Source organism: Salmo salar, chromosome 06 (assembly GCF_965601325.2).
Source record: "Salmo salar chromosome 06, fSalSal1, whole genome shotgun sequence".
In the NCBI taxonomy this organism is placed as follows: domain Eukaryota; kingdom Metazoa; phylum Chordata; class Actinopteri; order Salmoniformes; family Salmonidae; genus Salmo; species Salmo salar.
In genome coordinates this window covers 38,327,623-38,340,280 of record NC_138296.1, presented here as the reverse complement: position 1 = coordinate 38,340,280, position 12,658 = coordinate 38,327,623, and the positions used below count along the sequence as shown (strand labels likewise).

General features: G+C 42.7%; 2 protein-coding genes across 2 annotated transcripts; one reads left to right on the top strand and one right to left on the bottom strand.

Moving 5' to 3' along the window:
• Positions 1-127: 127 nt before the first annotated feature.
• Positions 128-2,737, top strand: LOC106607109 (NADH dehydrogenase [ubiquinone] 1 alpha subcomplex subunit 6). Its single transcript, XM_014203712.3, has 3 exons — positions 128-317; positions 2,143-2,258; positions 2,520-2,737. The coding sequence occupies exons 1-3, from the start codon at positions 179-181 to the stop codon at positions 2,649-2,651; spliced, it is 387 nt and encodes a 128-aa protein (XP_014059187.1). The 5' UTR covers positions 128-178; the 3' UTR covers positions 2,652-2,737.
• Positions 2,738-4,595: 1,858 nt separating this feature from the next.
• LOC106607108 (protein FAM234B) lies at positions 4,596-11,906 on the bottom strand. The gene is made up of 12 exons (XM_014203711.3): positions 11,806-11,906; positions 10,171-10,719; positions 9,640-9,762; positions 9,133-9,384; positions 8,885-9,000; positions 8,539-8,698; positions 8,300-8,438; positions 8,021-8,221; positions 7,506-7,587; positions 7,240-7,404; positions 6,280-6,400; positions 4,596-6,173 (listed from the first exon to the last, which is right to left on the bottom strand). Exons 1-12 carry the CDS (start codon positions 11,840-11,842, stop codon positions 5,944-5,946), a joined length of 2,175 nt encoding a protein of 724 aa, XP_014059186.2. The 5' UTR covers positions 11,843-11,906; the 3' UTR covers positions 4,596-5,943.
• Between the last annotated feature and the right edge of the window lie 752 nt (positions 11,907-12,658).

Below are 12,658 nucleotides of genomic sequence, written 5' to 3'. Positions count from 1 at the left end.
TAGTCCTGGCTCGCAGTCGGTTTTCCAATTCATCCCAAAGGTGTTCGATGGGGTTGAGATAGTGAGCCCACATGAAGCAGATAAATGTCCCCCTCCTCGCTAGGTGGCAGCACTAATATATGTTTCAAATCAGATTTATAAACAATACTAACTAGAGAAGAAGATAAAAGAAACAAACATGGCGTCCAGTGCGGCGACCCGGACAGCCGCTGGTGCTGCTAAAGTTGTCAAACCGATTTTCAGCAGGGATCTGGATGAAGCCAAGCGCCGAGTTCGGGAACTGTATCGTGCCTGGTACAGAGAGGTTCCAAACACAGGTAAAACAAGCGCTCCCTTTGTATCAGATCCTCACGAGCCGGATCCCAGCGTCAAGGTCGTGTTAATACAGCTAGCTAACGTTAACTAGCTGTAAGGCACACTCTAGCTGCATATTTATTTAGCTCATTGGCTACTTCTCTTGTCGATTTAAGTAAGCTAACATATACTTTCAATCTAGGGCCAGACTTAGCTAACGCGATGCAACCACACCGAACAAAAATATAAATTGCAACATGTAAAGTGTTGGTCCCATGTTTCATGAACTGAAATAAAAGATCCCAGAAATGTAACACAAATTTGTTTACGTCCATGTTAGTGAGAATTTCTCCTTTGCCAAGATGGTCCATCCACCTGACAGGTCAAGAAGGTGATTAAACAGCATGATCATTACACAGGTTCACCTTGTGCTGGGGACAGCAAAAGGCCACTCTAAAATGTGCAGTTTTGTCACGCAACACAATGCCACAGATGTCTCAGATTTTGAGGGAGTGTGCAACAGAGCTGTTGTCAGAGAGTTTGTTTATTTCTCTACCATAAGTCGCCTCAAATATTGTTTTCGAGAATTTGGCTGTACGTCCAACCGGCCGCACAACCGCAGTCCACGTGTAACCACACCACACCAGCCCAGGACCTCCACATCCAGCTTCTTCAACTGCAGGATCTGAGACCAGCCACCTGGACAGCTGAGGAAACTGGGTTTGCACAACTGAAGTTTGTGCCGAAATTCTACCAGAAACTGTCCCAGGGAAGCTCATCTGTGTGCTTGTCGTCCTCACCAGGGTCTTGAGTTCTGCGCTGTAACCGACTTCAGTAGGCATATGCTCACCTTTGATGGCCACTGGCACACTGGAGAAGTGTGCTCTTCACGGACGAATCCCAGAATCCCAGTACCGGGCAGATGGCAAACAGTGTGTATGTATGGCGTCGTGTGGGAGAGCAGTTTGCTGATGTCACCAATGTGAAGAGTGCCTCTTGGTGGGGTTATGGTGTGGGCAGGCATAAGCTACGGACACTGAACACAAATGCATTTTTATCGATGGCAATTTGTTTGGACCGTGATGAGATCCTGTCGTGCCATTCATCCACTGCCATCACCTCATGTTTCCGCATGATAATGCACTGCCCCATGTCGCAAGGATCTGTACACAATTCCTGAAAGCTGAAAATGTCCCAGTTCTTCCATGGTCTACATACTCACCAGACATATCACCCGTTGAGCATGTTTGGGATGCGCTGGTGTACGACAGCGTGTTCCAGTTCTCACCAATATCCAGAAACTTCGCAAAGCCATTGAGGAGTGGGACAACATTCCAAAAGCCACAATCAACAGCCTGATCAACTCTGTGAAGATGTCGTGCTGCATGAGGCAAATGGTAGTCACTCCAGATACTCACTGTTTTTCTGATCCACATCCCAACTTTATTTGAATTCTTTTTCATTTTAAAGGTGTCTGTGACCAACAGATGCATGTCTGTATTCCCAGTCATGTGAAATCCATAAATTACGGCCTAATTTATAACAATTGGCTGATTTCCTTATATGAAAAATCTTTGAAATTGTGGCATGTTGCGGTTTATACTTTTGTTCAGCGTACTAGCTAAAGCTACATAGATAGTCGATGAGCTAGCTAGCTAGTTTATCGTCATTAACCACTTTTTACTTTTATGAATGGACGGTACAATACACATCCTACATTTGCAGATAGGCCACATGATTAGCAATTTGATAAGTAGGGAGTGTGATAAGTAAATGCATTAATATGTGCATTTCTTTGAGCTTGTTGTGGGAATTTTATAGGATGACATCTTGTGTTTTGTCCCACAGTGACTACCTTTCAGCTGGACATCACAGCTCGCCAGGGAACAGACAAAGTGAGGGAGATGTTTGACAGGAACAAGCACGTCAATGACCCCCGTGTGATTGACATGCTTGTCATTAAGGTTAGTCTACTCTGCTCCCCAGTCATTTTGCTCTCATGCAGTTAGCCTAGTTTCTTAGTGGCACGGTGGGTTAGTGTTATACTGCCAGACCGAGATACAAACTGTCTAGATAACTGGGATGTCATGCTCTACATCATTTTACATGTGACACATCCAAATCGTTCAAAGAAAACAACTTTGACGGGAATATTTACAAAGCTCACTGGTCACGTATCAAGTGTAGTGAGTGATGTTTTCTTTGCATACTTTTGGTTACAATAGGGTAAGATGGAGCTGCAGGAGACCATCAATGTCTGGAAGCAGAAGACTCACATTATGCGGTATTTCCATGAGACGGAGGTACCACGCCCTGCGGACTTTCTGTCCAGATTTTATGTTGGACATGACAATTGAACTGCTCCCTGTACTTTCCACCCTGTTTTGTCCAGTGTAACAGAGGCTTCCCCTTATTGAACTGTAAATATACACATAATACCCAATCTTGTCAAGTCCTCATTGTACAATGTTTTTACATTTTGTGAAAACAGTCATGGGACTGTTACTTCCCAATTGAAGTTAGAAGGCTCTCCTTGTGCATTGCAAAGCTATTTCTCTGCGTTGCCACAGTACAGATGCTTTAATGTGATACAGAAGTGTTTGTGCAAACTAGCCGTTATGATCACCAAGTTCAGAAGATGGATGCTGAGACCATTGCTCATACCAAAGAATGTCAGTATGGTTGTCATGGACCCTGTGTTTACCCTGAACCCACTCGAATGCAATAAGTCAGTTATTAGTTGATAAGCCTCTGAATAGTTTGTGAATTATCGTGAATGACATGCCACTGGAGGACATTACATATAGGTCGACTTTATTAGATCAGTTCATCAAAAACAAATGTAACAGGTTGGAATAAAAAGCACCAAAGGTTAACCTATATCAGAAACCAGATAAATAGGAACACCTATGCAGGACTGTCACCTGATTAAGGCCTTCCCAAATAATTCAATATCCCCAGAATGACTGAAAACAGAACAAATATTTCCAGCAATTTAGACGATATCACTGGCTAAATCAAAAGCAACTTCAACTGATCCAAGGGTTTCCTCTTGCACATTGATTTATTTTATTTAGTAAGACTTATCTGTGCAGGTAAACGTTATCACTAGGGAGGAATTAGTTCTATCACTTCTCTAAAACAGCTCTGTATCCAGGCAGGCACACATCACAATGGATGGGGAGGGAAGCACCAGAAAGGCTTTGATGAGTTTGAGATCCTCAAGTCTTTTCAGCTGTCACACGTCTTCCCATTGTCTGAGTGGCGACACATTACCCTCTGAGGGAGAACACAGTAGAACACAGTAATAGGCCTCACCTTCCCTGAGGTCAAATGTCATCTTTATTGCTTATATGTTAAGAGACCAATTTTCTAAAGTTGATTTTTATTGATCATTATACATACATACCCAGGTCATATGTTGGAGCATTCAGTCATCATCGTCATCATCCTCAGGGACGAAGATGTCATGCTCTTCCAGCAGCGCAGCAAAGTTCTTGCTGATCAGAGTTCCGACGTACAGGAAGGGGATCACAACCACAGCAATCCGGAAAAGGCCAAATGAGGTCTGGATAATTGTCAACAATTCCATCACAAAAACATATCTATGTTAGCCTGAAATGCTGTGTGAATTTATACACAATGACAACCAGGATAAAATAAAAAATGAATGTCAAATAATTTACAACATGATGCATGCTTTACACATTTAAACATGTATTTATTTATAACACATCCAGTGAAATGGAGAGGTGTAGGCTCACAGAGATCCTACCTGAGATGAAACATTCCTATTAAATTAATTAAGTTATAAGATATAATTACAAATCTTGCCTGGCCATTTTTTCATGCACAAATACCTTTCAGGCACCTTCACTAAATCCCCCCCCTCTTTCATTTCATAAATGACCTGCGCATATTTTCACAAGAGAGCACTCACCTTCTTGGGTTTTGGCAAAATACCACCTGATGCTGAGTACACAACTGTTCGGTACTGAGATAGTGCCTCTCCGAAACCATTAGCATAAAACCCAGAAAATGTTGGTACACGACTGTTTTTCAACACCGACAGTCCGGCCTGACGAACCAAGACCGACGCCATCTTCCAAGCCTTTGACGCACGTATCAATGCGGAGAGATCATTTTGGATGCACCCAAGCACCGCCCCTGAGCCTGCGCCCTCCTTTTACTCGAATATTTCTCATGATTAATTAACAGTGTTTTTATGTTAATCTATTGCGAACGGAGCTGAATCCGTAGTACAGCTGTAGTACAAAACACAAAAGTTGTAGCAGCGAGAATTGCAGCAGTACATTTATTTATTCATGTGATCTGTAAATGTTTTCTAGTATTTCAGCAATATTAATATTTACAAGTACCAATAGCAATAAGATGCACAGTTACCACACATGGCACTCAGTAATAATGTATCATCACTACAATAGTTATTAAGGAAATGTAAACCTTTCAGTAAGTAGCATATCAATAAATACTGTAGGCGAGAGTGGGGTAAACTGAGCCATAAGGTTACATTAGCCACCCCTTGTTTCTAAGAAACCATACAACAACATTAATCATGTGACTAAGTAGCAGAGGCAAACAAGGTCTTATCTGAAGTCAGTCTGAGCTTGCAAAACATATCAAGAATCTCACAGACCAGTTTCATGGGCTTAGTACACAATTGTTTATATATTTTTTTGCATTCATGGGCTATGTAGCCTCATGCAGAGAACTTGCCTATGAATTGGCACATGGAAATGACATCCCTGTCGCTGACAACTGGTCAAGAAATGGAAGTGTTAATGATATTGAATAGAGTGATCTATATCTGATTGTAGGCATACATTTCAGATATACAACATACCACACCCCATTCCATGAATTAAACTTTGACCTACCAGCACCCACTTACCCCAAGGCAGCTCAACCTACCCTGTCCCCTATGCATACCCGGGGTAAGTTGTGCCAAGAAACCACTTTTTTTTAAATGAGCTGTTTTCAAAACTTAAATGTTTACATGAATTCTGATTATTTTCAGGGATACACAACATCCTGAAATATATGTAGATGTCAATGTTGGAACAAATACTGTATTTTTCTTGATGTAGTGATGTTGAATGTAAAAAAATGGCTCAGCATACCCCACTCTCCCCCACAGCCAAAATATGTACAGACCCCCTTTACATAACTGGGTAATTCTGCTTGAACACAGACCTCAATTGCTTGATCTCCAGAAGTATCTTCTATGTACTTACTTACATATTTTGATTTCCATTCACCCCAAACAAGGTAAATAGTCATTGATATATTAAATTCAATATTCAATAAAAAGGACATGTCATAAATAAATAAGTCAACTCATAATATATACACATATAACAGAAATACAGCAAAATAAATATTTTTCAGCAAGTGAGATGAGTAATAATAGAAATTAAAATCGTACTTTGGACAAAAGTGGAAATGTAAACAGCTTGAGATAAATCTCCTTCACTTGGTGTGTATCATAGTGTTTCACAGGTTTGGTCCTGCCAGTGGTTTCCCTCTGATCATGTAGAACCAGCGAGTGAAACTACACAGACACCACAAACATCATGTCATATAAAGCATATTCTGGACATACTTAGCTATGTTCCCTCCCCTTTTTACCTAATGGTTTTTGAAGGTGAGATGCCTGAAGAACTTGTTTATCTCAAATACTCCAGGTCTGACTGGTACCCCTGCGGTGCTGCTCTCTCCCAGCCTCACAATCTGTCCAGCAGTGATTGCTGCCCTGAGGCTCATGCTCTTCACCACCCGCGACCCAGGCCCCAGGCCAGAGGTAGGCCGGGAGGACACAGTAATGTAGGAGGCATCTTTCTGCGGCTCCTGGTAACTCACTAAGACAGAGAAAAGTGGAGAAACAGTTGATCAGCAGTGCTACTAACAACAGCCATAATCATATGCACAATTATAAAATAATAAATACAGCACAGCACGCATCACCTGCAGCAGTAAGAATGGTGTCTGTGGTGCTGGCGAGCTCCAGAAGGATTGTGGGATATGCAGGATGTAACATGTACAGCTTTCGGATGACTGGCATGGCTTGAACCGCCCCTGGTGCCACCTGTTAACAGAGCAAGATTTAAAATAGATTTCAGCTACTGATCTCCATAGTACGACAGGCACAAATATGTAATCCTTTACCTATTGGGTTGGGGTTAATTCCACAAATTACAGGAGAGACCAAAAGGGACTTTCTATCTTCCGACTGCCAACCTGAACAGTGACTATTAACATTCTGTCAGCAGGGTTCGGGGTTAATTCAATTCTAATTCAATTCTCTCTTCCTGTAAATTCAATTTAATTCAATAAAAATTCAATTTCAGTCAATTATCCAAAGCGTCTGCTAAATGACTACGGTCAGTCTTTGAATTCAGAGATAATTCAATTCCTCTCAATTCCAATGCTAGGTAAATTCCAAGAATTGAATTCCCAATTGAATATTATCCCCAACAATTCCACAAATTTTTTTTTTAAATTAAATTCCCTCAGGCTTTCAGGCTCATCACATCCATGTTCATATAGCCTAGTTATACTGGAAATATAGAAATACAAGTTTAAAAGATTTTAAACAAATCCTGCAGTACATTTTTCAATACTAACTGCATTAATTCCATTAACTGGAAAATGTACAAATATTAAATTCCAAAACATTTTTACAATTCTAATTCAAACAGTTCAAAGTTTAATTCCAATTCCATAACTTGATGATTGTTGAATTCGAATTGAATTCAACATAAATTCTCCACTTCATGAGTGAATTCAAATATTTAATTGGAATTTCAAATTAAATTGGAATTGACCCCAACCCTTGTGCCTATACCACTGAAGGATGAACCAACATAACACGTTCTCATAGAAAATGTATTCCTGCTCCTTATAAGGATTCAACAAGGGACTCACAGTTGTCTTGGTGAGGTTCTTTGATGGTCTGACAGGGTCACCGGCCCAGAAAAGGAAAGCTGATTGACCAGATGTCATGATTGAAGTACCTTCCAGGTCAAGGCGTGGACAAATAAACTCTGTCTCCCACAGACTACGCCCACTGGCTCCATCAACCACCTGAACCTAAGATCACAGAGAGATGGATGGTCATCTTTGTAAATATGTACAACTGTCTGAGAAGTATAATAGATATAGGTGTAAGTGTTTGTAGAAGGAGATTATACTTTTCTCATTCTAGGGGCCCCAGACTTCTGTATGAGGAGATCTGGGATTCCATCATCGTTGAATTGGCCTGGTGCTGGACGACTGAGACAATGAAAAATGATTCAGGTTATTTTAGCTTTATAACTTTATAGGACAGGGGTTTTCAAACCTCTCCGTCGGGGATCCCCAGTCGTTCCATATATTTGAACTATTCTAGAGCTAGCACACCTGATTCAACTTGTCAGCTAATTACCAAGCCTTGATTAGGTCAAGTATTTGAGCTACTTCAGGGCTACAACTAAATTGTGAAACTTCTGGGGGTCCCCGAGGAGAGGTTTGAAAACCACTGTTATAAGGTATTACTTTACTTTATAGTTTTATATATTGATATTGATTACTGCATTGTTGGGAAAAGAGCTTGCAAGAAATGCACTTGTGCACGTGACAATAAAACTTGAAGCTATCACTTTTATGCTTAGTCATATACACCCTAATGATAAACTTCTCCATATATCATGGTGACCATATTTCCTACCTGTGTATGGCTGAGGAGGTAAGAGTCCACTCGGTGTGTGCGTCCTTCTCTCTCAGCACAGAAAGCTTGCTGGAGAGCTTGCCACACACCAGCACCCAGTCACTGCGGCTGGAGTTGAGGTTGGAGATGGAGTCCAGACTGTTGTGGTTGTTACACAAGCCAGCCACTAGGGGGACCAAGAACTCCACTTGCTCAGTTCCACTGGACAGAGAAAGTCAAACAGTCGTTCAAACACGCACTCTATTGTAATTGTGTGACCGAGCACTTTCTTAGCCTTACCCGGAGATGTGTATGAGGGAGGAGTTGGTTTTCCTAAGCTTCTCCCAGCCGGGGTCCTTCAGTCTCAGACCAGGGGATATGGGTGTTTTTCCAGTAGCCCGAGTGTAAATATCTCCCAGGGATACAGCCTCTACAGTGCCTGAGTTAGTATAGCACATACATTATCAGACATTTATTAATTTCAGATGAGAAACAGATTTTTCAAAGTCACTGTGCTTGATATAAAATGAATCCCTTACCTAGTCCAAATAGAATGTAATATGCCCCCAGCTGTGTCTGATGAAACAGGGGACCAATCAGCTTTCCAGAGACATTAAAGGTCGTGACGTTAAAGGTCACGGGATGTCCAAGCAGAGCTCCAGTCAGCCCAGACAGCAGGAGCAGTGAGAGGTCAGACACCTGAAAATAAGTTTGAGACAGTTTTATGGGAGCATTCTAGACTGACTGGAAAATGAGTGTTGTTAACACAGTGACTGAAGATTTGGGAGTATGGTCTATATTGTAATAATAATATGATTTATATAGTAACAATTGTTTTATTACAGCAATAAATATGTATCGGTGCCAAGCCAGAGATTGTCATACCTGGTCAGCAGGTAAAGTGGCAATCAGCAAGTCAGGAACAGAGTCACCTTGGAGATCTGTCAGGGAAACTGCCTGGGACTGGATCTCCCCTGGTGCTACCGACCACAGCTTCTTCCCTGAGGAGGGAAATACAATAGGTTACTCCTTACTGAACATTAAACTATTAACTTCAACACATTATTAATACATCTACACAACTGCTAAAATGTTCCATTAAAAGCCATCATTTTCTGTGGTTGTTGTCTGACCTGTGGTGCCGTTGACAGCAGTGAGGTGTGCAGACTCGATGAGCAGACAAACGGGGCCACTAGCTCTGTCTCTCTGGCCAGACAGGGGAACGGCGCTGTTGGGGAGGGCTCTGAGGGCAGCGCCCCCTGCTGGCAGTGGTGATGGGTGGGCTTCGTACTGCAGCCCACACTGGATGGACTCCACAGGTTCCCTGAGGACCCTCCTCCAAAGCACCTCACCACTGAATGCAGATAGGGCCACCACACTGTACTCTGGGAGAGACAGAGAGGGAGAAAGAGAAGGGGGTAAAGGTGGGTGGGGTTTATTACGTGTGGCAAATTGTGTGTTCTCAGCAGTTTACTGGGACTAGCAGGATTAGATATGGAGATGAATATTACATAATCACTGGTAGATTTTTATGGTGTACAGTGAGGAGGTGGGATTGAGAGAGAATAACGCCTAAAAATGAGGGTTCAAAATGTCCTCTTCGTTACTACGACAATGTCCCTTGCTGTTTCCATAGATACCTTTGTTGTTCCCCACAGAACGGGAGAGATGGGTATTGTTGCTCTTTTGAGTGACTCCTATTAGCACATCCTCAACTGAGTCATTGTCAACATCCCACAGTGCAAGAGGAGGTGGGGTAACACCTAAAGAAGAAGAAAAACACTGTTACAGATAGGAACGGTTTGTAACTATTATTTACTAAACTAGACCTGCGGTTGCTTTGCTAACATGCTATTATAATAATCACGGTAATGTGTAATCATAGTAATCCAGACTGTGTAATATCCACCCCCAGACAAAGACAGTCAGCTAAATCTGAGTTTTGTGTTCTCAACTGCTTTCTCATACAGTTGACTTTATTGTAATGTTGACTGTGTGCTTATCTTAATCTAAAGCACTAGTCTACTCAGAGTCTGACCAGTCGGACCTGACCTGTAGTTTTCTCTTTCTCTGCTGTGAGAGAGGTGTATTGGTATCAGCAACCAGCAACATACAGGTAAACTGTAGTCTGTTATCATGTGTATTGTTTATACATTAGACTCCTCACTCACCTCCCACATGATCACCCAGCTCTTTCTCCCACTGCGGCCGTTTGTCCAGTTCCCCATGCTGACAAGGCACCAAAAAGGCACACAGCAGCACCACCAGCATGGCACAGACCAGAGGCACCAGGAAAAACGCTGCCCGGATGGCTCCCCTCACCTTAGCCTTCTTCCCGTCCGGGTCAGCACTGGCACTGACACCCAATCCAGGGCCACCAGAGGCCCCAAGCCCCCCTCCATCCTCTACTCCCTCATCCCTGTTTGTCTCCCTCTGGCTCCAGTACTGCATGCCCTTCTCCTCTCTCTCCTGCCTCTTTTTTCCCGGGAGCCGTTCTCTCCACTCATCGTCCTCCTCCTCTTCCTCCTCTGCCTCATCTTCATCCCCTACGAGCCTCCCTGTTCTGCTCCCTCTCAGCTCTGAGGTACCTGTACCCATGCAGTTGCCCCTCCCCAGGCCATTGCGGGGATAGTTGAGGACCAGGTCGTCCTCCTCGCTCTCGTCCTCACTGTCGGCCTGAGTGAGGGGGTCATACTCTCCAAGCTCCGAGCCCTTCTTCCCTGTGAGGGATATACACACAAAGACACGGTTAACCTTTTACTGCAGTGGGCTAAATCAGGGTCACACAGAGTGTTTCTTGGTAGTCTTAAACAAATCTACTATGAAACAAAATAATACACCTCACACACATGGTTATGGACTTTAAAAAATGAAGACACCTGCACATGGCAGATATAGAGTTGAAATGTATTACATTTTGAGTTTGCATCCCCATATTACACTTTATATACGTCACAGAAGACTGAAATATAACAAAACCATATGACATAGAAACACTGGATAATGTTTATTAATTATGACATTCTGAAAAATATGAATAACATTCCTCCCTTGAGGCCACCAGAGCTCGATTTGGTCATTTGACTGCAGGACAGAGGTCTACGGATCTGTTCCGGAAACAAGGCCCAGGTGAAAATTACAATGATCTGATAGAGCATGGTGGTGCCTGATAGAACGATAGGCATCCCAAAAGGACAGGGAAGTTACTCAAATATTGTTTATTTTAACACCAAATTAATTATGGCCTACCCTGGTCCCAGATCTGTTTGTACTCTTGCCGACTCTTGCTCATTGTTTGGCATGACAATGATTGCCAAGTTAAATGAATGACCCCCATTACATGGCCTTATTTGTAGTTATTTGTTGAACACGAGATTTAAGCAAGTAGCTAAATCCGTTAGAACATTATTGACAGTGAGCACTGAGCAATCAAGCGACTTCGATGTGGCACCTTACTGTACTGTACAGTAGTTAGCTAGTGCGCCACATAGGATTGTGAATGATGCAATGTTTTTCTATTAAAGCTTGAAAAGAAACGAAATATCAAACATTGAAAATAAGTATGGTATTTCACCTCTCAATTCTGGACTGTCATTAAACAAATAAAAACATTATTTTGTGTTATTGCAATCAACATTACTGTAACGTTAGCCACAGCTGGCTGGCTGTTATAGCTAGCTCACATGAGCTAACAGAATGACACCAAAACAACATTGAGACACGACTGGTACAAAGACTACACAACATCATTTTCACCTAATCAACCATTATATCTATTTCCCAAATAATTGCAACGCGTCTCTTACCAGGCAATTTGAGAGCACGGGACAAAGCTGCAGCCATTGCAAATTGTAACGGCGCTGTGCTGCAGAATTGACCCTCTCATCCGACGGAGGCGCTAAAGAGCTGCTCTGTGTGTGTGTGGACGTTTCGGGACTGTAGCGAGTGCATTCTGGGATACAAAGTTTTTTCTTACCAAACATAGTCGCAGAGAGGAAGAGGCTAAGTCAGTAGATGCAATTTAGCAGTGGGGTGTATTCATGAATGCCGGCCAAAGCCGGACGACGCTGGGCCAATTGTGCGCCGCCCTATGGGACTCCCAATCACAGCCGGTTGTGATACAGCCTGGAGTCGAACCAGGGTGTCTGTAGTGACACCTCAAGCACTGAGATGCAGTGCCTTAGACCGCTACGCCACTAGCAGCAAAGGGGGGACCAACTCCATATTAATGCCCATGATTTTGGAATGAGATGTTCGACGAGCAGGTGTCCACATACTTTTGGTCATTGGTATATGTTGTCGTTTTTCCTGGCTTGGCTTTCCCAGTGATTTTACCCACGCACCTCTACTGCTCTTTAGTGGTTATAACTACCAGAGATGGTTAGACTCTATACCGCCTCTGGTTATTACCCCTCCACGAAATGACTGAGAAACATAATTAACCATTTTACTGACTTTTATGGTGAATTAATGGGACCTTGTTTCATTACGGACTGGAAAGGAGGCTACAAAATACAATTTTGTAGTTGATATTATATTTCACCACGAGAGACCTTTCACATTGATTCATCTAATTTTTCCTGTGTCCAGCTCTGCATGGGAAGGTGTTTTACCACTTGGCTGTGGGAGGTCTGGTAGTGACAGTAGGATGGATGAGGG